Source organism: Branchiostoma floridae, chromosome 5, assembly GCF_000003815.2.
Source record: "Branchiostoma floridae strain S238N-H82 chromosome 5, Bfl_VNyyK, whole genome shotgun sequence".
In the NCBI taxonomy this organism is placed as follows: Eukaryota; Metazoa; Chordata; class Leptocardii; order Amphioxiformes; family Branchiostomatidae; genus Branchiostoma; species Branchiostoma floridae.
In genome coordinates, this window is record NC_049983.1 from 25317010 (window position 1) to 25343221 (window position 26212).

General features: G+C 44.0%; 2 protein-coding genes across 2 annotated transcripts; both read left to right on the top strand.

The window, feature by feature from the left end:
- Positions 1 to 1268: 1268 nt before the first annotated feature.
- On the top strand, positions 1269 to 12693 carry LOC118416362 (N-acetylated-alpha-linked acidic dipeptidase 2-like). Its single transcript, XM_035821455.1, has 5 exons — positions 1269 to 1713; positions 5273 to 5446; positions 6907 to 7027; positions 10486 to 10611; positions 12601 to 12693. The coding sequence occupies exons 1-5, from the start codon at positions 1505 to 1507 to the stop codon at positions 12691 to 12693; spliced, it is 723 nt and encodes a 240-aa protein (XP_035677348.1). The 5' UTR covers positions 1269 to 1504.
- A 199-nt stretch (positions 12694 to 12892) lies between these two features.
- LOC118416363 (N-acetylated-alpha-linked acidic dipeptidase 2-like) lies at positions 12893 to 20738 on the top strand. The gene is made up of 14 exons (XM_035821456.1): positions 12893 to 13081; positions 13680 to 13773; positions 14087 to 14182; positions 14559 to 14644; positions 14973 to 15092; positions 16593 to 16675; positions 17053 to 17116; positions 17442 to 17509; positions 17913 to 18010; positions 18387 to 18477; positions 18700 to 18952; positions 19114 to 19195; positions 19582 to 19674; positions 20043 to 20738. The coding sequence occupies exons 1-14, from the start codon at positions 12976 to 12978 to the stop codon at positions 20230 to 20232; spliced, it is 1524 nt and encodes a 507-aa protein (XP_035677349.1). The 5' UTR covers positions 12893 to 12975; the 3' UTR covers positions 20233 to 20738.
- Positions 20739 to 26212: the final 5474 nt, after the last annotated feature.

The following is a 26212-nucleotide window of genomic DNA, read 5'->3' on the forward strand; positions in this document are numbered from 1 at the left end:
AATCAATAAATCAATAAGCAATCATTGGTAACGTTAATAAATCAATGAACAACAGCGATCAACGACCTTGACCTAATTGAAAGGCAGCCTGCATACCTGCCGTCATGCGCCATAGGGTGCATATAAAGGCAATAGGAGGAAGCCACAAGGCGAAACATGTTTGCGAGTTGGCTCGAATAAAGCTCCAAATGGGGAATATGCGGCTCCAGTGTCTTTCCTGACGATGTGTGCGGTTGGCTTGAGGTTGTCCTTTCCCATGTACTGTACACATAAAGACTACTTGACAGAGGTGGCACTTGTAAATAGAAATCGACAGCAGAAGAACAGTCAGAAAACAAGATCAGATTTGCCTAACCCCTTTATTACGAACGGGGAGGGGAGGCTACGTTAGGGTCAAAGCTCAATGATAAATTCAAGGAGCCAGCAGCTTCATATACGAGCGCTCGCGATGATGTCATGGTGACACAGTAGTAGGCAAAAACCAGGTGCTTGGCAAAACATTGATTTACATATTAACCAGTTATTTCATCTAAATACCAACTTTTAATCCAATTGACGTTCTGGTATGTACATATTCCCCAGATATAAACAACTGATTTTACAACAGCGATCGCTCGTATTACAGTACATTTAACAGACTACCGTCACTTTGCGCTACAATTAAGGCACCTTTACGCACTATTTAGAATGCACCGATTACACCGTACGTTTTACACTAAATTTTGAGCGGTCAGACTACGAATTGCGTAAAATTAAATTGGCTGATTACGCTCTACGTAGAACTTATGGGGACACATGTTATAACCATAACGGTCGCAACACACAAGTGTTTGGAGACCCTGCCGCGCCACAACATGTCCCAATTAGTTTCGCTGGCCACGAGTTTAACGCGTAACGAAGAATGAAAGCCCGTTGTGTCGGCCTCTGTAGTCGTTAACAGTTGTCATTTTTCATGAAAACGTCGCCAGTCTTGACGATAGCCTCGAAGCCAGGGTCAACACTGGCCAACGTGCCTCAGCTGTAGGCCCAACATGGCCCAAGTAAATCTTACCACAGGCTCCCTGAGTTTACCCTGGATGCCAGACTTTTTCCAGGTCCCGAACAGACCAAATGACTAAGATCCGGAAGAAGGGTAGCCTGTGATAAGATTTCCCTGTAATTATGTTGGCCCTGAATCTCGGAGTTAACTTGTATAGGCCCTGGAAAAAGTCTGGTACCCCGGCTAACTCAACAGGCGTCCACACGTCCCTGTATAAACACTCAGGTCCAATCCCTCATGTTGGCGGCTGTTGTGTTGACACTTCTACAATGTGTGCACGGTGACAAACAGGCACTCAACATCAAGGAAGGAAGTTGAAGAGAAAATTTAAAGCTAGCCCCTCGTCAGAGTCAAGAACAACCGATTAGTTTTGATAGTTGATTGGATCCTTGTGTGTAAGGGGGACGGTGCTGGAGTTCTTCTGACCGTCAGGGAAGTTTTACGGCCATACTACAGTGCTGAAATATGGGGAACATGTCCAGGAATCGCGTGATTCTAATCTCGGTAGTTGTCGGGGTGCTGGGGATCGTTGTCGGCGTGCTGATCGGGTACTTCTCCCGAGGATCGGCTCCGTCCACCGGGGAGTTCGCCGACTTCCTCTCGGAGGGGGACGCGTGGGTCGCCGAGGCGCTGAGGGACGAGATCAGCGCTGAAAACATCGAGGAAAACTTACGGTAGGATGTGTACCAAGTAAACTATGTTACAGTGTACAGGCCTGCCTGAGAGGAGGGTAACGACCTCTGAATTTAATATGAAATGAAATTTCTGCTCAATATACGTGCAAAACGCAAGAACAGACCACACAGTTGATTAGGGGTTGGTCAGTAACGTTAGAACTTTGTATCGAAAATGAATCCAGAGCTACGATATTTAAGACTATATATATATTTATTTGCAAATCCATGCCCGTAGGCTAATTGCAATGATACAGACAGTGAAAAGTAACAAGTGTCTATTCTAAATACACACACGTCAGCTATCTATGTACATGCTTCTACTTTCTTTACTGGGTGGTTTGACTTCTTCTTTGGAGGCAGTGGCTGATGAAAAGTCCCACTTCTTTAATGATTAGTGGGTTCTGTGATTTTAACAGAAATATAGTTTTTTTGAGGTCTACTAACTGGTGAAAAGTTGGAAATAATGTTTTGATTGTGTCAAAAAGGTTGTTTCTTTCGTCCTCATAATGGGGGCAGTTACATATAAAATGTATTTCATCTTCCACTGTATCCGTCGCACAGTATTTACACAATCTATCTTGAACTGGCACTTTTTTATAACGACCCTTTTCTATCTCTAGTGAGTGAGCACTGATTCTTATCTTACATACATTGAATCTCTTGTCAGCGTCGTTCTGGTATAGATAGGTTTCCATGGCATATTCGGTTTTGATATGTTTGTAAAATCTTAGTTTGCCGTTATCTTTAGACAATTGCTGGAAAAAGGTTTGGACATAACGTTTACATAACGTATATAACGTTTCTCTGCATCGTGTTCTTATCTATATATCGGAGTAGGTACGTGTACATATAAACGTTTTGTTACCACAATTGGTCTCGCAGATTTTGGCCCTTTTCCAAGAGTCCTCAACTCCGTAAGCACCCTGTATCTAAACAGTATTGTAGCTATGGGTGTAAATATCAATCTCCAAGCACACGCGTGCTGGATTTTGGCAAGCACGATTAATGATCATTAATGGAGACAATATTTCATACACAAAATCATATGCCTGAGACTTTGAATAATCTCCGAGCAGAGTGGTATCTGTATCTGTATCTATATAGCTGGTATAACCGCCCTTCGGCGTAACACACCAGCTATCATGGTACCGGAGGTATTCTAGCGCGTTTTTGCTGGTCCTTGTAAGTTGTAGCCGGCCATGGCCTCCCGAAACTCTCCTCTTATCTTCTAGCCGAAGGTTGAACTAGAGCTAGAACAGGATCAAGATGAATTCCAGGCCACTCCCAACCCAGCGCCGACCTTGGTTGTGAAGTTGTCGGGAGCAAAGTTAGTAGAGCTAGGTCGTTGGAAACGTCCTTAATGTGTGACACTGACAGGGGCATAACGTGCGTGGCATGATAAAGTCAAGCTTTAATAAGCACCTCTTTCATGTTCCAAGCAGAAGTTGAGTCGGGGTAATAGTGCCCGGGATTTCGTACCTCTTCCTCGGCGATAAGAAATTCTCCTACAACACTGCCGCAGTATACCCCCGACCCAACCTCTGCTTGGAGAATAGATCATAAAGGAGGCCCAATAAGTCCACAATAGTGAGAGCTTGTTAAACACAAGCTAATAACGTGTCCATTTACTGTGACATCATGTTGACGATGTACATGATGGTGTACAAACAGGAGGCGTCGTAAAGTTATCGCGCGGCACACCGCAAACCGCCAGTCTGGTTCACGCCCACAACCAAATTCCTCTGCACCTCAGTAACACGAGTGCGGATATTCAAGTCCGTATCAGTTCCGTGTTTACATCTAAGTGCAACGAACCTCTTGCTTGAGTGAGGCAAAAGTCCACCTGGCCTCACGGTCAATGTCCCGAATCTAAAAGCGTATATATGTTTGGGGAGGCCAAACCGTTACTTCGTCTTAGCTTAATTTGGGGGGTCAAACTACCATCTCAAGAAGTTGTTTGGATGCTATATTCATTTTACTCAGTTATTCTTTCTCTCTTTCTTTCTCTCTTTCTCTCTTTCTTTCTCTCTCTCTTTCTTTCTTTCTCTCTTTCTCTCTTTCTTTCTTTCTTTCTTTTACTTTGGCAGCTTGGAAAACGACTAAGCTTACCAGTGTCTGCTTGGAGATTACAACATCCCGTCCTCTGCACCCAGCTGGACAATGTAAAAGTGAGACGCGCAAGTCTGGATATCGTTGGCCAATTAACAATCACTTGACAGGTCAGGGAAATGCTGACATAGCTGTGGTGCAACACGCAAACATACAACCTCGTTAATCTCCAAGCAGATACTACGATAGCATAACATAGTGTGTCAAAGCTGGCAGAGGAGTGAAGCTGGCCAAGGAGTGTGTATGCGACCGGTGCCCGTTTGACTCCCTTAGGCCGGCTATACTCCTTGGCCAGCTTTGATACTATCTTATGGCACCGTAGTATCTGCTGGGAGATTACAACCTCGTTATTCTCACGTTGAGACTGGTTTAGGCAGACTGCGATCACAACTGGACATAGGTGCTCTACCGGGCAGTACGCAGGCTGTTTTGTTGTCTGTTTGTCAGGCACTATGGCCCGTAAGGACGAACAATTGACAGTACATTAAACAAAAAAAAACAACAAAAAAACAATCATCTACTACTTAAGATAAAAATACAGGATTCACACTGTTTTTGGTTTTTTGCACTTTCGAGTGTGAACCCTACGTGGGCCCGTGGAACACCTTGCTGCTCTCATGGTATTTTCCCGGTCGGGCACCGGGTTGAATTCAAGTCGAACGTAAAATGAACCCGGGACCCAGTAGCAAACAGACGCCATGACCTACCCGTGGGGTACACAGAGGGGTGCACCCGGTATCCAATAGTCCACTGGGACAAATTTGTGGCTTCGGAGCCCGGCTGCAATTGGGACCGTAGCCTTAATTGCGATATATCATTCTTTTCAGATATGTAAACACTTCAAGCTATAAACGTCTCATGCATGCATCTATAGAAAACACTTTTCCCAACAGCAATATCGACAACAACCAAAGAATGGTTTAAGGGCGAGCTTTTGATTTCACGTACAGTCATAAACATTAAGTATAGGCACAAAGTGATGAATCTTGCTTCCAGAAAAGGCTCCAGTTCAATGTCCCATTCTTTGTTTGTTTAAGCGATGATATATTGTAAAGCTTTTCGCGTTCGTAGCAATCAAGCCAGTCTTGAATATTTTGAAAGGAAAACATTACAACGCCTTATATGAAGGCTATGATTAACCCTAAATCAACGTTAACTATAGATACATCGACTAGCACACTTTTGTGTGGTACTCTGTTACCGCTGTATAATTTGTCCTCTCATCCTACTTAATGAGTTTTGGATTGTAGACTTCGGCCGAAATAGGTTGAAGAATTGGCCAGGAGAGTTAGTCCTCAGAAAGGCTATCTGTTTCCCTGTGGTGTCAAAACTCCCCTGGTAAATATTCTCTCCATAGCCAGCGTAATTAGTCTGTTACTAAGTGTTAGAGACTATGATTGATACTGGTACGTTAATAGCACTAACCCGTACTCTACGTCACTCTAAGGTACCTGACGTCAGGACCTCATCTCGCGGGCACGCCCGAGAGCAAGGCGTACGCTGATTGGGTGGTGCAGAAATGGCGGGAACAGGGCTTGGACGACGCTTACGTCACCAACTACAACATCCTACTGTCCTACCCGGACAGGGACAGTCCCAGCTACATAGCACTGCTAGATGAGTAAGTACAAATACATAGCAATGCTAGATGAGTAAGTATAGCTACATAGCACTGCTAGATGAGTAAGTACAGCTACGTAGCACTTCTAGATGGGTAAGTACAGCTACATAGCACTGCTAGATGAGTAAGCACAGCTAAAAAGCGCTGCTAGATGAGTAAGTACAGCTACGTAGCACTGCTAGATGAGTAAGTATAGCTACATAGCACTGCTAGTTGGGTAAGTATAGCTACATAGCACTGCTAGATGAGTAAGTACAGCTACATAGCACTGCTAGATGAGTAAGTATAGCTACATAGCACTGCTAGTTGGGTAAGTATAGCTACATAGCACTGCTAGATGGGTACGTACAACTACATAGCACTGCTAGATGGGTAAGTACAGCTACATAGCACTGCTAGATGGGTAAGTAAAGCTACATAGCACTGCTAGTTGGGTAAGTATAGCTACATAGCACTGCTAGATGAGTAAGTACAGCTACATAGCACTGCTAGATGAGTAAGTATAGCTACATAGCACTGCTAGATGGGTAAGTACAGCTACACAGCACTGCTAGATGAGTAAGTACAGCTACATAACACTGCTAGATGGGTAAGTACAGCTACATAGCACTGCTAGATGGGTAAGTAAAGCTACATAGCACTGCTAGATTAGTACGTACAGCTACATAGCATTGCTAGATGAGTAAGTGCAGCTACATAACACTGCTAGATGAGTAAGTACAGCTACATAGCACTGTTAGATAAGTAAGTGCAGCTACATAGAACTGCTAGATGAGTAAGTACAGCTACATAACACTGATAGATAGGCAAGTACATCTACATAGCAATGCTGGATGGGTAAGTACAGCTACATAGCACTGCTAGATGAGTAAGTATATATAGCACTCCTGATGGGTACGGGCATCTATATAGCCCTGCTACATTGGTAAGTATAGCTACATAGCATTGCTAAGTGGGAAAGTACATGGCAAGATGTGTAAGTTCGGCTACATTGCATGTGTAGTTACGGATACATATCCCTGCTAGATATGTTAGTGTAGCTACAAAACTCTGCTAGATGGTTAGATGTGAGTACAGCTACATAGCTCTATAAGCACAGTCACATATTCCTGCTAGATCGGTAGTTACTGCAGCTATGTAGCCCTAGATTACTAAATACAAGAATACCCATGACCTTATGGCCCCTTGTTACCATAGAAGTGTAGCTACAGAACTCTGCTAGATGGTTGGATGTGAGTATAGCAACACAGCTCCATAAGCACAGTCACATAGCACTGCTAGATCGGTAGTTACTGCAGCTATGTAGCCCTAGATTACTAAATACAAGAAGCCAGTCTTAGCTCTGCTTTTACATCCATGCTATTTTTTTGGCTATTATTTGCTTCGTACTTTGTAACATTGGAAAATGGTTTCTGGTGATCAAGTTACACCTAACCTTATATGACCCGTTGTTGCCATAGAAACGACAGGGAGCGGTTCCGGACGGCCGTGTTTGAAGAAGCGGTTGACGCGGAGACGGAGCAGTGGCTGTCGTCCATCGTGCAGCCCTTCAACGCCTACTCCGCGCCCGGCACTGTGCAGGTGAGGGCAGTGGCGTAATAACTACGTGTTTGGCACTAGCCTGGTTACCAAACCCCAGCCCGATCTCAAGTATCTATCGTGCAGGGGTCTGGCAGGATGACATAGGAACTCTTCTCAATTTTGCCCATATAGTGGGCAGAAAACTCCACCAATAGAACAGTAGCAGGATCAACAGGAGGTAATTACACCCTACCATGACTGGTTAAAGACCCCCAACTGTATTTTTTAAATCCATAACAGTGACCACTAAGTACCTGATTCGCTACCGTGATAGCCTGCTGACCAACTGTGCTGTGTTGTAGCTGGCTACCTGTGGTGTGAGTGGTCATCAATCCTAGGTTCTCCTCCCTCTGATCAAGGGCCTTCGAGAACCTTTCTACAGCCATCCTGCCAGACCCCAACACGAAAGATATTTGAGGTTGGGGTATGGTATCCAGGCTAGTTTGGCACAGAATCCAAGAGGTTCCGGGTTCAAATCCTGCCTTGTCACGGATCTTGTATCCTTGTTAAAGGCAATTAACGAGACTTTTCTCGCTTTACTCAGGTAGAAATGAGTACCTACATGTAGCTTCGACTAGGGACTGTCGGATTGAAAGGAGGTCCCGTGTTTGAGGAGAGCCACATCTGGAGCACGTTGAAGAACCCACCACACATGAAAAGAGTAGCGTATAGGTGGGGGCAGGTCCTCAGCGGTACATCAGTCGATTATTTAATGGATCGATCGGCCAATCAATGACCGATCTATCAATTAAACGATCAATCCGTTTACATCATCATCTGGTCTTAGCTTGTTGACGTACACATGGGTCCAGGGGTTCTATCAAACAATATTGATTTCACAGAAGCTTATTCTGTTGTGGCGTCACGTGACTATGACGTCTCTATGTGTTCGCAATGTTGGTGGTTTGAAGTAAAATGTTCTTGTGTATTCTTGCTAGCACTACCAGTAAGGTTTAACATTTGTGTGTAGCTTTACCTTGTAGATTGTAAGCTTCTACAAAATGATACAGAGATGTTGACAGTATAGTATGGCCTGTGGCCTATGTTTGTCCCGGTGCGCGCTGGCATAGGAAGGGCAGGCGTCGGAGGCACGGCGCGTCGTACCACTGGTGCTCATGCTTCTTAGTGACGTTGCTGTACTTGGGAGAGAATACAACGCAATCTTCCACGTAGTAGAAGTTGTTTGGCTGTCCTGGAGCCCACAGGGTGTAGCCGCCAAGCGCCGTACCGTCCAGCCATTCGAAGCTTCCCTCCTCACTCTGATCGTGCAGGCCGAACCAGAAGGACGAGCGGTTGTGGACGGAGGTGTACAGGGAGATCAGGAAGGCGTTGGTCTCGGCGTCTCGGGGCATGGCGAGGGTGCCGCCGTCTTGGCGACAGAAGAGAGCCGACTGCCAAAAGTTCTTGTCTATGTTGAACGCTTTATAGCAGGTGTCACCCGACTTGGCGTATCCTTCGTGACAGTCTATATCCTCCGCCTTAACCGTCATATTTTGAAGACACTGGTTAAAGATTTGCTCTCGCCACTTGCTCTTATTTTCATCGTAAGATTGTGGCATCTTATCCATTTTCTCAAGACACTGTAACAATGCATTGAGTAATAGGCTTTTCTGACTGTTCAAATTATGTTTCAAAGCGTCTACAGTGACGGTCAGTTGCGATATTTCCCCTTTCGTGATGGATACCACAACGGCGAGTGCTAGCACTACGGCGACCAGGGCGACCACTACAGCAGTGCAGGAGGTCACGCAGATTGGGTGGGAGCGGATGAAACTACAGACAGCACGGAAGCCGCTTACTTCACCCGGGAGTATTTCATCTGTGGACGTGTCGCCATGGAGAATGACACTTATGGTGTTATCATCCCTTTCTTGGAGTGACTCCGCCTTCTCTCTTTGGAGTGACTCCGCCTGCTTCGCATCTGCTTGGAGTGGCTTCTCTGCCGACTGCCGGTGTGGATGGGCTCTTTGGTTCGGAGGCGCGCTCTCCGAAATCTGTAGCTCCACGCTAACCGCTTCCGGCTCTGTTACCTCGTCAGTAGAAGATTGCCGCCAATGCCGGTCTTCCTGAATGCGCTGCCACTTGACCTGTGCGGTGTTGTCACGGCGGACACGCCCGCGCGAACCACCCTGATGGCCGGGAGGGGGTAGGGACGGCGGCCCGATGGTTTGGCCGCTGCCGGGCCCAGAGGGACGGAACAGAACAGGGTGTGCTTCCTCGTACATTTTGGCTGTACTGACTGACAAAAAAAAAACGCAGTGTATTACAGCAAATAATATATGAATGTGTTACCTAAGATACAATGATTAGTCTGAAGAAAAGGTTGCACCTTTGCCCTTATATGGAAAGACAGGTGAGGTTTGACGTAGGTGTTTTGTCTACAAGTAGCAGACTAATTTCCTTGGGAAAGAAATCAATTTTCCATCAGCCATGGACTAGTTGCTGGGACTTGCAATTTTCATTTCTAGTGTGTCTTTACATACATAAGAATCTAAGACTTCGGGGTTTAAGGCATTTTACACCAATTTTCCCACCTGACGTAGGTGAAAATGTGTACCTAGCTTTGGTTAGGGGCGTCCTCTCAGATGGGGCATTAATCTCCGTTTTTTGTAGAGTATTTGAATGTTCCGAACATTTACTTGATTTTGCGTTAAAATCTTAATTGGATCAACAAGTTGATGTTTGAAGGTACAGTTTGCCACCGTTAAAACCACTACAGTAGGAGAAGCCGTTTAATTGCACACCCCATTTCATTTGCCAGCATATTTCGTGCAATTATCAGGCTGGTGCAACAAAGTGAGGTCATTCAGCTGGACTGCACCACCACGAGATTCTGGGATTCCGTTCAATCAAGGAGGTTAAAAAAAAGACCTCCTTGGTTCAATTAACAAAAGAGTGCGGTAATCCGCTGTGTAATGAACTGTATAATGACGTTAATCATCGTAAGTCACGTGCACGCACAAAGCTGTTTACATTACTTTCCGTTTGCTCTGAAGAATTTGCTACTCTCTGTTCGATAGATAAATTCAACTACATGTACATTCTGGGACTTGATAGCCCCAAGGAGTTAACCTCCTTGATAGCCCTTACTGTGCGCAAGTAGCCAAATATATCCACGAATGCTTATACCGTGGAACTAATAGTGTAAATGACATGCTAGACCCAATATGTTGATTTATTCATACCTATAGAAATACATATATGTCTGTTTAGTTGTACTGTAATTAGTTGTTATAGACCCTTCGAAAGTCACTGCATCTTTGTCGTGTCATTAAAGATTCTATGTTGAAACTTGCCACTGTAGTAACTACCGTAAATGTCCCTATTTTTGCCATGTTCCAGGGATGTTACAACTCGCAACTGTAGTAGCTACTGTAAATCCCCCTACTTTCGCCATGTTACTATCAATATTGCCAGTAGTATCTACCGTAAATGCCCCTATTTCCGCCCTACTCCAGGGAGATGTGGTGTACGTGAACTACGCACGCGTGGAGGACTACGAGCGCCTGCGGGACCAGCTGGGCATTGACGTCACGGGGAAGGTCGTCATCGCGCGCTACGGGAAGATATTCCGCGGAGAAAAGGTAGGGGGCGCTTCTCATCCGTCTTTGTACCGTCAACTAGCCTAGTATCGCATTGCTTTGGCAGTGTTGCCATGCACTGTACTATGTACAATTGCCGAGAAATCTGTATCTGTATCTGTATCTATATAGCCGGTATAACCGCCATTCGGCGTAACACACCAGCTTCGCAGGCACGCGGCGCGGCAGCAGCTGGTTATATTACACTGAACCGGATCCGTCACACCTAGCTTTTGCACATCTAACTGCAAGCGTTCTTTAAAACTATCCAGAGAAGATGCCGGTATATGCCCCTACTGTACTTGGTGATAACAAATTCCAATCTACGATAGTTCTGGGAAAATACGAATTTTTGAACACATCAATCCTAGCTTGGAAACTCTGGTACTTGAAGTCATGGCTGTTTCTTGTTCTTTTTTGAGCTGGTATTAGATACTTATCAGTCGGTACGTCCACCAGTCGGTACGTCCTTCTGTCTTCAAGTGATGTCCACTGTAGATCTGTTTTCATTTTGGTAACACTAGCATCCCTGTTGTAGTTGTTTGTACAAAATCGGGCAGCTTGGTTCTGTACCCTTTCAAGTTTATCTTTGTCTTTCTTTGTATACGGATCCCATACTGTTGCAGCATATTCAAGGTTAGGTCTTACCAGTGACGTGTATGCAAGTGATTTTACGCGGGCTGGGCATGCCCACAAGTTACGTTTGATCACTCCCAATGTCTGTTTAGCCTTGGTTGTTATTTTGTTAACATGGACACCCCACTTCAGCCCAGTTGTTAACGTAACACCTAGGTATGGGTGGCTTTTTGTGGTTGCTAATGTCTGACCACAAAACTGGTAAGGGGACACATTTGGTGTTCGTTTGTTCGTTATGTGCATGATATAGCACTTATCAGGATTGAACTGCATAAGCCATTTCCTTTGCCATTCTTCCAGGGTGTTCAGATCTTTCTGAAGAAGTTGTGAGTCATTCTTTGCAGATACCTCTATATATAGCATTGAAATCATTCATTCACTACAAACAGTTATATCTACAGAGGAACTGTTGCTTTTAGTTAAATTTCACTAGACAAAAGTTGTATGGTCATGTCATGAACATAAAATATCTTCCAAGCAAACTTCACCTAACCTAAAAGAATATCAATACATGGACTTGTACGTTGTTTATAGTATTACGCACTCCATATACGTGTGACCGGTCCCTTACAAAGTAGTCGGGAACAAAGTCGTCGGAGAGTCCTAAATGTGTGACAGGGAATCTTTCGCTTCCTTCAAGCAAAATACCCACAGACGTGGGTCCAGCGGGACATTCAACTTTGACATTACCCACAAAGCATCGCGCTCCAGCACACATCCGCACTCCAAACCGCGAACTGGCTCATTGTTTTCATTTTTGTCCTTTTAGGCGAAATACTCGCAGAAGTTCGGCGCCGCCGATCTGGGGGAAAGTCATAGTAGGGTGCTAAATGTGTGACAGGGGCTTAATAGAGAACTTTATGTTTCCTATAGGCAGAATGCCCACAGACGTGGGTTCAGCGGGGCTTTGACGTGGGTTTAACTTTGACATTACCCACAAAGCATTACACTGCATATCCGACTTTCAAACCACGAACTAGCTCTTTCCCCCCCCCCCCCCCATTTTTTTCCTGTAGGCGAAATACTTGCAGCAGTTCGGCGCCGCCACCGGTCTGATGCTGTACACGGACCCGGAGGACACGGTGGGGAGCGGCGGGGAGGCGGACATGTACCCGCGCGGCTGGGAGCAAAGTCGTAGGAGAGTCCTAACTGACTCATTGTTGTTGTTGTTGTTGTTGTTTTCCTATAGGCGAAATACTCGCAGGAGTTCGGCGCCGCCACCGGTCTGATGCTGTACACGGACCCGGAGGACACGGTGGGGAGCGGCGGGGAGGCGGACATGTACCCGCGCGGCTGGGAGCAAAGTCGTAGGAGCTAGAGTCCTACTGACTCATTGTTGTTGTTGTTTTCCTATAGGCGAAATACTCGCAGGAGTTCGGCGCCGCCGGCCTGATCCTGTACACGGACCCGGAGGACACGGTGGGGAGCGGCGGGGAGGCGGACATGTAGCACTCCAAACCGCGAACTGACTCATTGTTATCGTTATCATTTATCCTCCAGGCTAAATACTCGCAGGAGTTCGGCGCGGCCGGACTGATCCTGTACACGGACCCGGAGGACACGGTGGGGAGCGGCCGGGAGGCGGACATGTAGCACTCCAAACCGCGAACTGACTCATTGTTATCGTTATTATTTATCCTTCAGGCTAAATATTCGCAGGAGTTCGGCGCTGCTGGACTGATCCTGTACACGGACCCGGAGGACACGGTGGGGAGCGGCGGGGAGGCGGACATGTACCCGCGCGGCTGGTACCTGCCGGGGTCAGGTGTGCAGAGGGGAAACATCCTCAACAGCGCAGGCGCAGGAGAGCCGCTCACACCGGGATATCCCGCTAAAGGTAGGGCGACTCACATGTCATAAAAAAAAAACGTCTTAAGATGCGCATGTGCAACGTGATTTATTCTGGGTAATATTTCGAATTCTATATATTACCCACAATGCATCACTCTGCACATGCGTACTTCAAACCGTGACCTAGCTATTAATTTCATCTATCTTCAAAATTCGAATTTCATAGATAAAGAATTATGATTCTTTCATGACGTTCTTGTTATCTTTTAGATAGTACATTTACGTCCTGCGTCATATTCTACGTTGGAAATCAAGAGTAACATTATTTAAAGTTTGGACGCTCAACGGTTGCTCGGGGTATGTTTTTAGGCCCTACCCTCCGTCGATTTTACAATCGGGCGACCTTCCTTCGATCAACAAATGCATTCGATGCTAGTCGACTGTGTAACTGGGGTTTTAAACTGTGTTTACATGAATCTCTCGCTGGCGGAGAAGAAGGGGCGCTAAGAGCAAGATTTATTCAAACAGTAGCTTTAGGGCTGTAAAGCTACTTCTCACCGCTAGGCGTCGTAGCAAGAAGGTGTGGTCCAAAACGTGGCTGAGTTTGTTTAAACTCGTTATTAATGTATTTTTTCCCTCCGCAGACTACATGTTCCGGATTGAGCAGAACGAGACAGACGCGCTGGCGAGGATACCCGTACATCCCATCGGCTACAGCGACGCCTGGCACATCCTCAAGTACTGCAGTTTCTTTTATGCTACATATGGCAGTGGAATCTCCGGTTCCGTGTGTTTAAATTAACAAAGGGTTAAGCATTTGTATAATTGACGTTTAGCACATACATAGCTGTCCGAGAATAGCGTCAGTTCATCTATAGTATGGTTGATCTGTCATTTGAAAAAAAAGGCTCTAGTGGAAGATTAGAACTACATTGTTTTATGTAGCTCTTGCTTATTTTCATCACCATTTGGATCAAGGGGAGTAAACGTATCTCCACAACAAATCAAAAATGTAGGAGCCTTAACATATTCGCTACTATTCACTTTTCAGTGCGATCGGAGGCCCAGCCGCCCCGGCAGAGTGGGCGGGAGGACTCAACATCACCTACCGCCTGGGACCGGGCTTCGACTCGGCAAGCTGGGCTCGGTAAGGACTTCAAACTGTCTAGTTGTCTTATAGAGTCACCAGCAAGAAACCCTGAGTACTTTAAGTGTCGTATTTGAAAAACAATCTTAAAGTTTGCAACACCTCGGATAAGATCGAGTGGATTTAACAAAAATAAATCGTACATTATTGTCCGCCATATTGGTTCCATGTCACATCATTTACTCACCAACATAGCGCACGGTCGTCATCTTGGATCCCTGCAGGTCACCAACATGGCGTCGATGTCTAGTCACATTTGTGAGCTCTGAAGTCCAGTGCAAACATTTTCAATTTGATTTGTCAAGTATATCCTTGTCAAATCATATGCTTGACAAACACTTTCGTATCCTTGACATACGTTTTTGCGCCTCCCCAGGTCCATAAAGATGAACATCCGCGTGCGGAACGAACGGAGAGACATCTTCAACACAGTCGGCGTCATCAGGGGGAGAGTGGAGCCTGGTGTGGATCATTTACTTATCAAGAAAGGCAGCCGACATTTAATGAATAGCTGTTTTGTTGGCCACGTAAAGTGACGAACAAGACAGCACATGTCAAACCTGGATAAAAAAAATCTGATATATTTAGGACAATGGATATTGGGGCGTAGCACCATCCAATTGCTATCAGCGAGTGTTGGACCACCGGATGTAATCGGATGGTTCCCCGGCTAAACTTCATCTTATCGATCAGCATTTATGTCAGTCTGGCGCATGACCGTATACCGGACTCACTGTTGTAACAATATTGCATTAAAGTTTGCCATAAAGTTTTTCAAACATCTTTCCAGACCGTTACGTGATCATGGGGAACCACCGTGACTCCTGGACCCTGGGCGCGGTGGACCCGACCAGCGGCACCGCCGTTATGGTGGAGGTGACCCGGGCCTTCATGAGGATGGTCGAACGGGGTGAGCTTTGATGAAATCTTTACTCAAAATACCATCTTGTAGACTTTAAAAAAATATGAATTATATTACCATGTACCATTACTTCGAGGAGAATTGCACTTAAAGTCAAGTCTAGCTAGTTACAAAGAGAACGTAAGATCTTGCTCACATCACGATTACTAGTAACTAAAATGTCTTGAACTTAAGACCTTTGGGCACACAGCTACTGAATTTATGGACATGGAACTGCAATGTGATTTGGAGTTGGGTGGCGGAGAAATTTTGATAGCTCTCGAATGGTTGATCACATTCCCTCTACGATAGGTCGACGGTCAACAATAGATCATTGTTAACGGGAGGTGCCCCAACACGGTACGCTTTTTCTTGCGCTCAAACTCATGGCGCTCCATCGCTAGTTGCCTGAGAGTGGTCAAATTTTGATGACTGAATTTTTTACTCATAGATTTGAACAACATACTTGAATAAGAAATGCATTCATGTGGTTCATGAACCTTTCGCGCTGCGTGTTACGAGCGGCAAACACTGAGAGACAATTTCGTGTATGTAACCTTCCAATTTTGTGCTACGCGGCACAGTGTGCCTAACTCGGTACGCTTTTTTTTATATTTTGCTCTCTTCAGAAGTAAGTGGTAAATCTCCGTACACAGAAAAAAATTAATAGTATGATATTTTAGCTTTCTTTTGACAGTAAAATCGTGACTGTATGTACTTCTTGTCTCACATGAGGAAGGCTGTACCTAGAACAATCTAGCTGATGTTTTACGGGCAACGGGCTGAATACACTGATTGTGAATGCCCGACTAAAAAAACCATTACGAAAAAACGACACCGCCAAGATCAACAAAACTCTGTCTGATTATATGAAAATATCATCTACATCTCTCTGTCAAGTCTTATTTTCATAGACAGCACGAATCATTTGTTACAGTCAAATAAATCTTTGGAGCGTTCTCTAGTCTGCCACCTTCACGGCCACACTCCCTTGGGAGTACAATGGTGGCAATGTTTATGTCGCTTCCTTTTGGTTACTTTTCTACTCAACAAACATTTGAAGACCCATATTCATAGTGTTTTATGGAGATTTATTTATGTGTATCATGGCAGTTGTGTGACTGCTTGGATGAGTTCGTATAGTTAGCGACACGAGCCGCCAATACGCAGAGGCCGGTGACCGCAGTGGTTCAGCACTGTCAACATTACTGTTAGAATTCTGCTCTTAAAAAACATGAAGTAAATATGTTAAAGTATACTTGGAATGCAAATTAAAGCTGTGTGCATGGACTTGGTTTATTTACCTTTGTAATCAGCATAGTCAGTGGCAACAAACACGGTGTACTTATGGATAATAAGATCAGCAAAAAATCCGTACCGTCTTACGACGGGGACCGTCTTAGGGCGGCCCCCGTTATCAATCATGCTCTTAAAAATGTGTACCTTAATGGATGCAGATAATGACTTACGCGTTCCGTTACAGAAACGTTTTGTCGTTATTTCCTACAGGCTGGAGACCGCGGAGATCGCTGGTGTTCTGTACCTGGGACGGGGAGGAGTATGGGATACACGGTTCCATGGAGCACGTAGAGGTACACAACTTTTTCACGCAAACTGAGAACGTTGCTCATGTTTTAGTATTGTGGAGCAAGTTCTAAGACGTCTTATGTCATACCCAGGCCTACATAGCGCTCGATAAAGGTGTTCCGGACCGGGTGATAAAAAGCCGTATCACACAGGCTTCGAAGTTTTATCACACAGGCTTCCATCGAATAATTCAAACGCACTCTGCGCACGCCGGGTCCGGCGCGTTCGAAAATTCGAATACCTGATTCGGACGTTGGAATTTATTTTGTAACATTTTTTTTTCGAGGACACAAACTTTTCGCAACTTCTGGCGCATTTGAAAAAAAGACGGTGTATTCTATATTCATTTTCCACTCCTTACTTAATCAGCTCCTTCTTTCAGGAGTTCCACAAAAAGCTGGCGTCGAGGGCGGTTGTCTACATCAACATCGACACAGCAGTCAGAGGTGAGCTGCTGATGCTCATGAATAGATCAATGACGTGTCGCGACGTCACTGATTATTTGGTTCTTAAGATTCAGGACTGTAACTGAATTCAGGTACGTCCAAAGACATCAGCCGGTACGCCGAAGGGCGGTTATACTGGCTATATAGATACATATACAGATATAGATCAGCTCATTTGAATACCATTAAGAGGCACAACCACACTTATGCTGTTTTTCATCAGCAATGTCAAACTTAGTTGCTGTCACACATGTTTATAAAAGAATAAAGCACTTTTGGTCAAAATGCACCACAGTTACAATTTTGATTCATATTTCTATCACAGCGACCTACACGTTGCGACCCAGAATATCCCCATCTGCTCGGCAAGAAGTACGGGAAGCCACCAAACGGGTAAATCATTTCCTCTGAAAGAAAATTAATTTGCTAACTCTCGTTACTAGTTGATTACGTGACTGGTAATGTTTCATATGGAATGTAAAGGTTAAGTTTCGCTCCAGGACATACTAATACATGATCCTTTATCATGGGTGGCCCAGTACATCTGGTACGCGACCATGCCAACGCGTGACTCGGTCAAAAGTGAAAAGGTCAATGGTCATAAATAACTAGAAGTCTATCGTTCCTTTTGAAAAGTTCATCAATTGCAATCTTCACGTATTGTGCTTTGTAATTCGTAATGTTCCATGGCCTCTATGAAGATCTGAGAGAGACAGAGCGTCCTAATTTTCGCGTTTTTAACAGAAAATAGAAATAGATAGAAAAATATTATTCACCATTTCTTACTGTTCTCCAGTTGCCATGGCCGGAAACCGTCCCAGAAGGCACTACGATGTACGACGTTTGGCGCAAGCGCAGTCCGATCGACCCAAACGACGCGGATACACAACCAAGGTACATTATAAAATATTAATATATCTCACTCAATAACCTCATACACCATTCGGAAGAAGTATGAGCAGCGACGCCGACCGGAATTGTGGTGGATTATAGTCAAACAGGAAGGCCCGTGAGACATAGATAAATCACGTCTGGATAGTGTTTATGTGCGAAGTGACACATTGTTTGAGACGAGAACTGTTTACAATTTAGGGGCCTTCACTTTTGACATATTACCCACAATTCCTGCCACTGCGCATGCGACATCGGGAACCATGAACGTGCTTATAGCCTTGCTACCCAATAACTTGTTAACGAGCTCTCAGTTCAGTTCCGAGCTCTTATGGCTTGTGTATGACTTACAAGAAATGTTTCCTTTCGCTCCAACCAGAATCAGTCTCCTGGGCTCAGGCAGCGACTTTGCCGGCTTCGTGCATAGAGTTGGGGTGTCCTGCATTGACCTCAGCTTCACCTTTGACCCTGTGAGTCATTTCCTCTCATTCACTTAAAGATCAATGTTTCGTCTTGTAGAAGGAAGAAACTTAAACGGTTCTTTTCATTGTTTTTTTTACAGCTCTTGACAAGAAACATCAAATCCATTTATATCTTATATCTACTTACACTCTTTTTTGGTCATCATGTTGAACAAAGTTTATATAAAATGACTGCAAAAGAGGTTTACATGTGAGTCGTACCTCCTGCAGGCACTTGGTGTGTCAAACTACCCCCTGTACCACACTGGGTACGAGACCTTCCATCTCCAGGCCGACATCATTGACCCTGGGTTCAAGTTCAACCGCGGCATCGCCCAGCTGGCGGCTGACCTGGTCAGGGGGTTCGCTGACCCCGTCATCCTGCCCTTTGACCTGATGGAATATGCTAATTACCTTGGAGTCATGCGCTCTGACCTGCAGGCGGAGTACGGCACCGATTTGGCCAATCAGGGCATTTCTTCAGGTAAGTATGGATTTAAACAAACATAGAGGTTTTTGTTCATTTTCATAGGAGTTTCTATATGTTCTACTGTTAAAAATGCATCTTTTAAAAGTCCTTAAAATTCTCCACATTAAATAGAAAGAGTGTTTAACAGGTCAGTTTGATGCTGTTTTTTACTCCAGACTCTCTGGACTCGGCCATCCAAAACTTCACAGACGCCGCCCAAGCCTTCCACAGCCGGCTGCAGGCCATCGACAAGAACAAGTAAGCTGGGAGAGGGAATCTGTCTCGTGAGGGTAACGTTGTTAGAAAGAGAGCAACATTCTAAGAACCTTAAACATGGTTTGGTTCCTGCCTTAAAGATAGACGTCAACATTTCGATAACGATCCGAAGTGTCCACTCTATGCAAGTCGCTTTTCTTTCTTTTCTTAATGTCCCACCTGAATATGAATATCCTTTATCTAAACTGGATGACCTCGTCGATATGCATCGCTCTCACCTCAGGTACTATGTGGGATCTTGGGAGAAAAAATACATATATACTCGTAAACACTGTAATTTCACTGCTGAATAAACAAACAATCTAACAATAAAAAGCTTCAAACTTTAAACCAATAACGCAATTTTATTTCCCTACGTACCCTCCCAGCCCGTTCGAAGTGCGCATGTTCAACGATCAGCTGATGCAGTTGGAGCGCGCCTTCATCGACCCGCTAGGCCTGCCGGGAAGACCCTTCTACAGGTACGTACATCAAGGTCAAACAACGTTGATATCACCAAGGACGAAACCCCATGTACAGAATTTTTGGTTTATTCTGTGTCCTTCTCCGAGAAGACTGTTAATCTACTTCGAAGTGGTGACCTCACGGATATAATAATTCTTCAATGGGTCAGAGGGCATAGGTGCTTAAAAGTCAATACCGCGCAGCGTTTCGAAGATTTTCTTAGCCCTGAGAGAACAGAGAATCTGGAGTTACAAAGAATTTTTTGTTCCATACCTCGTTTGTTTGTTGACATAACTCATTTGTTGTTGTTTATAGAGAACCTGGAGTTGCAAAGAACTTTTGTTACATGTCTTGCTTGTTTGTTGACATTTGTTGTTGTTTACAGACACACCTTGATGGCGCCCAGTAAACACAACAAGTACGTGTCGGACCCCTTCCCCGGCTTGACCGACACCATCTTCGACGCCGAGCGGTCGACAGACCCGGCACCCGCCTGGAGGGAGGTGGCCAAGCAGATGTCAATCATCGCCTTCAATATCCAATCAGCGGCCAGCACCCTGATGACGCCGGCTTAACTGTCATGTGCGAGGTCCAATCGTAGGAGAGATATATTCATAGCTTCCAATCAGCTACCAGCACCCTGATGACGCCGGCCTAACCGTGCCAACTGTCAACTGTGATGTCTAATCATAGTAACGGACCATTCTAGCGTCATGTTTTTTCTTCCAATCACCAGCGGGTATACGGCTGACGCATTTTAAACATATAACTTGAAATATCGCAAGAGCCTTTAGTTCAAGTTTCCGCAGCAATCTTTCTCAGGTGTTTATCTTCTGTGCTCGTTAGTAAGTTTTGATAAAACTTTTTTTTTCAATTAGCTGAATGTATGTACTTTCACAGAACAAAAATGCTTCATATGTGTGGGTAAGCAGTTGCAAGTGAAAGGCTCACGGATTGTTTGATTATTTATTTTCAATTGTACGTAAGACATGTCTGAAAGTAACATGCCGTGGATTTAATGTAAATCATTAGGAAATCATAAAGAAGACTCCATGTAAACGGCCTGAACTCAGACAGGACCGGCTTCATTTATGGCATCCATTTTCCCGAGAAGTAAGACAAGAGTGAGAAATTCCTGAAGACGCCGGCCGGCCACGGTCACAAATTCAGACACATTTGGCTGTGTTTTATTGCTATTATTGTGCTTAAAATAAAGTTGTATTGGAACCTTTTGCATAAGTTAAGTTGATCTGATTAAAACCTCGTTTTTTTTTAAAGACCATATTTCTTTCTACCTGTGTACGTGTGTATATGTTAGCGTCCTTTCTGCAAACATAACTTAAAAAATGTACCCTGCGAACGTGGAGTTCGCGTCCAGGATCGAACCAAGACGAAAACCAAAGCAAGACTGCCTTTGACGTATGTTCGTCATAAGCCAAGTTCGATTTCTATCACGGGATATTTAAAAGAGGACTACTATTCAACATATTTCTGCCAATGAAATAGTGATTGTGTGACGGAGGGGCGCCATGTTAACGTTCAGCCGCCACGCCATGCCGAGAGTTCTATGCAGTTTTCTTTTCCTTCCGCAAGAGAAAGTAGTCCGTTCCATGACTCCGCGCGTCAACACCCCTCACAAGAAAGCTTGTCACTGAAGTATACAACTGCGTATGTTCTTAATTTCAAGTCATTCACAGTATTCTAGCCTCCTTGTTAGCTCAGATAGATTTTTGAACCGATTTTGTATCGTTTTCCTGTCATAAATACGACCCCAAATCAGGTGACTTTCGCGTAAATTCCCCTGTTGTTTTGAACCTGTTGTAGATTTCAAACCAACAGGAAATCACCTGCGTAAGAAAGAGCAAACCTTCTAGTTTCTAAAAGTATAAGATTTATTACAGATTATTTGGGCGTAATGCATTTGCCCCGATATTCCGTATAGTCATGTCATAATTTTGATTCCAGAATAGAACGCACCGGGTTTGACGATTTAGCAATTATCCAACCGGGACAGCTCCTCTTTCCGTAAATTTTAAAGTTTATCACCAGAATTTTGTTTACGGTGGTTCCCAGTTTATGAATTCCGAGTTTCAAGTCAATATACCAATCCGAAGTGAACTAAATCTAACTTCAAAATTTCTAACTGACTGCCGTAGCGAACAGCGCGCCGTTTTGAGACAGATGTACGTTCCATGAACCCCGGGCGTCGGGACTACCTACCAAAAAGCTTGTCGCTCGAGTTTACAACTATGTACAATCAATATTTCATCACCTTTACAATATTTAAGGTTTCTATTTTACTCCTACGTACTTTTTAAACCGACTTTTACCTGTACCCGTTTGATGATATGATCTGAAATCAGTTGATTTTAGCACAAGTTCCCCGCTGCGTTTTACCTTGCAGCAGATTTCAGAACGAAAGAAAGTCTAGTGCGTAAAATAGACCGAAATCTCTTCTTTCAGGTGGTATATGGCACATTATCAATTTCGAGGGCGAAAAAGGCCTAAATTTAAACCGCGCGAGGCCACCTCATCAGAGGCGTCCGAAAAGGAACGCTTCCGTGCTAGCATCAGCGCCCGTTCCACAGAGCGCACGCCGGACCCGCACCATTGCATTTACGTACTAGTTACCGTAAAACTAAGATACCATTTGCTAATTCGATTCACTCCGTTTTCACGTGTAGTTTTTCCTTAGCCATCCTTTGAAAACACTGGAGAGGTATATTGGTTCCGATACTTGTGTTAAAAGTCGATTGCATTCGAATCAACCAAACCACCGACTGGCAACATTTGGATTTAAAACAGTCGAGAAGGTGACCTCAGTAAACATGGAATTACAAACCTTTCCAGATTTCAAACCAACAAGATTTGCACAAGAGGTATAGTAGAAAATGCAACAATTCTGGCACACTAGTCATTGAAAAAAGAATCGAAGGCGTAATGCATTTGCCCCGAAATTCAAATTCGTCGAAAATTTAGCTCAGAATGGCACCACCATTTTGCCAATTTCATCGTGTAACAAATATGATCAGGAAACTAGACATAATAGTTATAAAAACCGACAAAAATGGATCATATCGAGATTACATGATATTCCTCTATGACAGATATAACACAATCTTGGTAGAAAGGCCGCCAATCAGGTCTAAAGCAGCTGTAAAACTCGGATGAAATTTCATCCACCTGACGAGCGAGAAGCGTTTCCTTAGCAACGTGTTGCTAAGGACCGCGGAGCGATTCGAACTGCATAGAAAACCTGTTCGAAAACTGTTCTATTCAGGTCATGGCGTGCCGGCTGACGTTGGTATGCCAATATGGTTACATGTTCTAAGCTCTGATTGGTTCACCTCAAATAACCTGTGCTTTGATTGGTGGACTGTCAAATATCAGCTGAGAATAACGATCAAAATGGTGGGTGTTTTTTTGTATATATTTGTGTGTGTTTACAGACTCATGAATCGCGTCTACGAGCAATCTAAGTACTGTAAATGTAGCCAAGTCTCTTTAAAAAGCAACTTCTGAAGGTAATATTTGTGGCAGACACTTCTGAACAGGGCGGTCTAGTAAAACAGTTGAAATCTAGTGAAACGGGATAATTTGAATATCTGAAACACTTTAAATCAATGTGTATTCAGCAAACTTTATTGGGCATTGTATATCACAGTCAGTTGAGGGTATGAAAATGAATTAGATATGATTTCTTCAGTGTAAAACTCGCAGCCTGGTGGAGAGAAGATTAATTGGACCTGCCTCGCGGCCCGCCCACCTTTTCTCGGCGACACGTATGCAACTTCACTTAACTATTATTTGCTCCTTAGACTGTGGGAAATGGCTTTTTGAACATTTTAGAGGGTTATAATGTCGAAATTTCCCCCGAATGCCGATAGGAAACTCGCACTGGTCCTTCGGGGACAGTCGTCGGTCTGGCGGAAAAATTAAACGCTGCTTTTAACGACTGATCATTCATAGTGGAAATCGTGTAGAATTTGGAATGACGTGAAACGACGTAGATTTTTTTCCCAAACCCTAAATCAGAGTTGAAAAATTAAATTTCAAATGTCAACTTTCTGGCCATTTTCTTTAGGCCATGTTGATTTGATTATATGGATGACATCCTCCGGGAACTCCAAAACTGATGCGAGCGAGCGAATAAAAAAAAATTTTGGCCAAAAAAAAAAGTTGCCTTCAGTATGAAATCAAAGTGGCCAGGAAGGTTGAACATGGACTAAACACACATAGTATGGTATAGTCTGTATAGTCCCTACACCTAACTGTTGGTTAGGGACCAGTACATCATACGGGTGCAAAACATTTTTTTCTTCTTGGACCAATCCGAAAAAAACAGACCTGAAAAACAACAACAGAGGAACAGGTTTCGCCAATTACAAAATGGACACATTATGTCGGCAGCCATTTGGGGTCTAACCGGGGTCCAAGAAGACAACAAGAGCGAAGTCAAGTAGAGTTTATAGTCAATTGCACCAAGTTTCTACAGTCAAAGGTACAGAGACAGTTAGCCTTTATTACATTAGTGGAGATGGGATTTTAAAATACAGTGAGAATCCAATAATCCACCAAACAGATTCCTTTGTGGCAAAATTGACCAATTACCATTGTTTTGAGTATTGCCAGTTCTCAAGTTTCCACAGACGATCAGATCCAGGTTCATGTACGGATCTGGAAATGATCCTCTGGACCTGAATTTTCTGTACTGGTACCTCCCCCAACCAACAATAGATTTTTATATTTCAGCCATACCATAGGTATGGTGAAATATATTGTATTCGTAATGTTTCTTTCTTTCTTTCTTTCTTTCTCCTGTCAAATCTTCAGAACACGGTATCTCCGTTGTTCCTCAACCGAATGACTTGAAATTTGGTACAAGGGTAGGGTGGGCCAATACCCTCGGACGTTTTTTTCATTTTTTCCATATCTGCCTCTTAAATGATTTTATTAAGGTTTTTTGGTCATCTTAAGACCAAAACTGTATATTTGGCCCCCCTGTACCCTGGTATTACAACCAAATGAGCTGAAATTTGACAGAGATGTGCCTTGATAATGCCCCCATATAAATTTGATAACACTGTTGGTGTACAGTACAACAAAATGCTTATTTTTGCGATTTTTTTACCAATTTTTTACCAAAAAAGGACACTTTTGGCCCCTGTACACTGGTATTACAACCAAATGAGCTGAAATTTGACAGAGATGTGCCTTGATAATGCCCCCATATAAATTCAATAACACTTTTGGTGTACAGTACAGCAAAATGCTTATTTTTGCGATTTTTTTACCAATTTTTGACCAAAAAAGGACACTTTTGGCTCCTGTACCTTGGTATTGCAACCGAATGAGCTGAAATTTGACACAGATGTGCCTTGATAATCCCTTCATATAAATTCAATAACACTTTTGGTGTACAGTGCAACAAAATGCTTATTTTTGCGATTTTTGGCCAATTTTTGACCAAAAAAGGACACTTTTGGCTCCTGTACCCTGGTATTACAATTAAATGACCTGAAATTTGGTATAGATAGGCATTAGATACTTGGTAACAAGATTCAAGTAAAATTTTTGACATAAACAACTTTAAAATGATTAATTTTGGCACTTTTCTGAGGGGAAATTTGTTTTCTTTTGGCCTCCTGACGTGACCTTCCGTGACCCCGCACAGAGCCACACCTGTGCGCGTCAGCCGGAGAGTTAATTGAATCAAAGACCTAGCCAATCAGCGAAGAGGAGGCCAAAGGCTAATTAATATTCATAAGCGGGGCCTCATGATCCCGTATATAGCAGTGTTCCCGCCAGGGGGAGCGAAGCCCGCCTAAGGCTCTCGCATTTTAGACTATTCAGAAGGCTTTATATTGTATCAGTTCTTAGGGGCATATCTATGATAATCGCAGCAGTCACTTAACTTAACTTCTCTTCAGGAGTTTAGCGTAACACTATTTCAGGTCAAACCGCCAAAGGCAACTAAAAACAAACTTTAACGTTACTGAGTTCAACAGTACTTATATCTTGTTATCCGAAGTTGAAACGCTAGCGATGGTATTTTCGCTGCGCTGTTACGTTAGCTCCGTGCGACTGTTGTTGACGGTCTTATAACGGTATATTTTGCACCCCTGTACCCTGGTATGAGTAACATTTGGTATAGATAGGCATAAGATAGTTGGTAAAATGATCCAAGTAAAATTTTTGGCATAAAGTACTGTAAAAGGCTTAATTACAGCACTTTTTTTAGGGGAAATTGGTTTTCTTTCGTTCTCCATGCCATGACCTTTCGGACGTTCACCCCACAGAGCCGACATCTGCACCTGCGTCTAGCCGGCAGGAGGAGTTAATTCAATTAATGGTTCAGCCAATCAGCGAAGAGGAAAGCGAAGGCTAATCAATATTCATAAGCGGGACCACACAATACGTTAACTTGAAGACTCAGGCCGTACAGACTTCTCACCAGGATTTTTTCAAAGCGTCGGACAGGGGTCCGGGGGCCGCCGAATGTCCCTGGCGGGGTCCAGGGGCAGGGCCACCTGTGGGGGGGGGGGGGGGGGGGGG

Coding starts and splice junctions, on each gene's coding strand:
- LOC118416362 (XM_035821455.1), top strand. CDS start 1,505: ATGGGGAACATGTCCAGGAATCGCGTGATTCTAATCTCGGTAGTTGTC. Junction 1,714..5,272: donor AACATCGAGGAAAACTTACG/GTAGGATGTGTA, acceptor CGTCACTCTAAG/GTACCTGACGTCAGGACCTC. Junction 10,612..12,600: donor AGATATTCCGCGGAGAAAAG/GTAGGGGGCGCT, acceptor GTTTTCCTATAG/GCGAAATACTCGCAGGAGTT.
- LOC118416363 (XM_035821456.1), top strand. CDS start 12,976: ATGTACCCGCGCGGCTGGTACCTGCCGGGGTCAGGTGTGCAGAGGGGA. Junction 13,082..13,679: donor ACCGGGATATCCCGCTAAAG/GTAGGGCGACTC, acceptor TTCCCTCCGCAG/ACTACATGTTCCGGATTGAG. Junction 15,093..16,592: donor CATGAGGATGGTCGAACGGG/GTGAGCTTTGAT, acceptor TATTTCCTACAG/GCTGGAGACCGCGGAGATCG.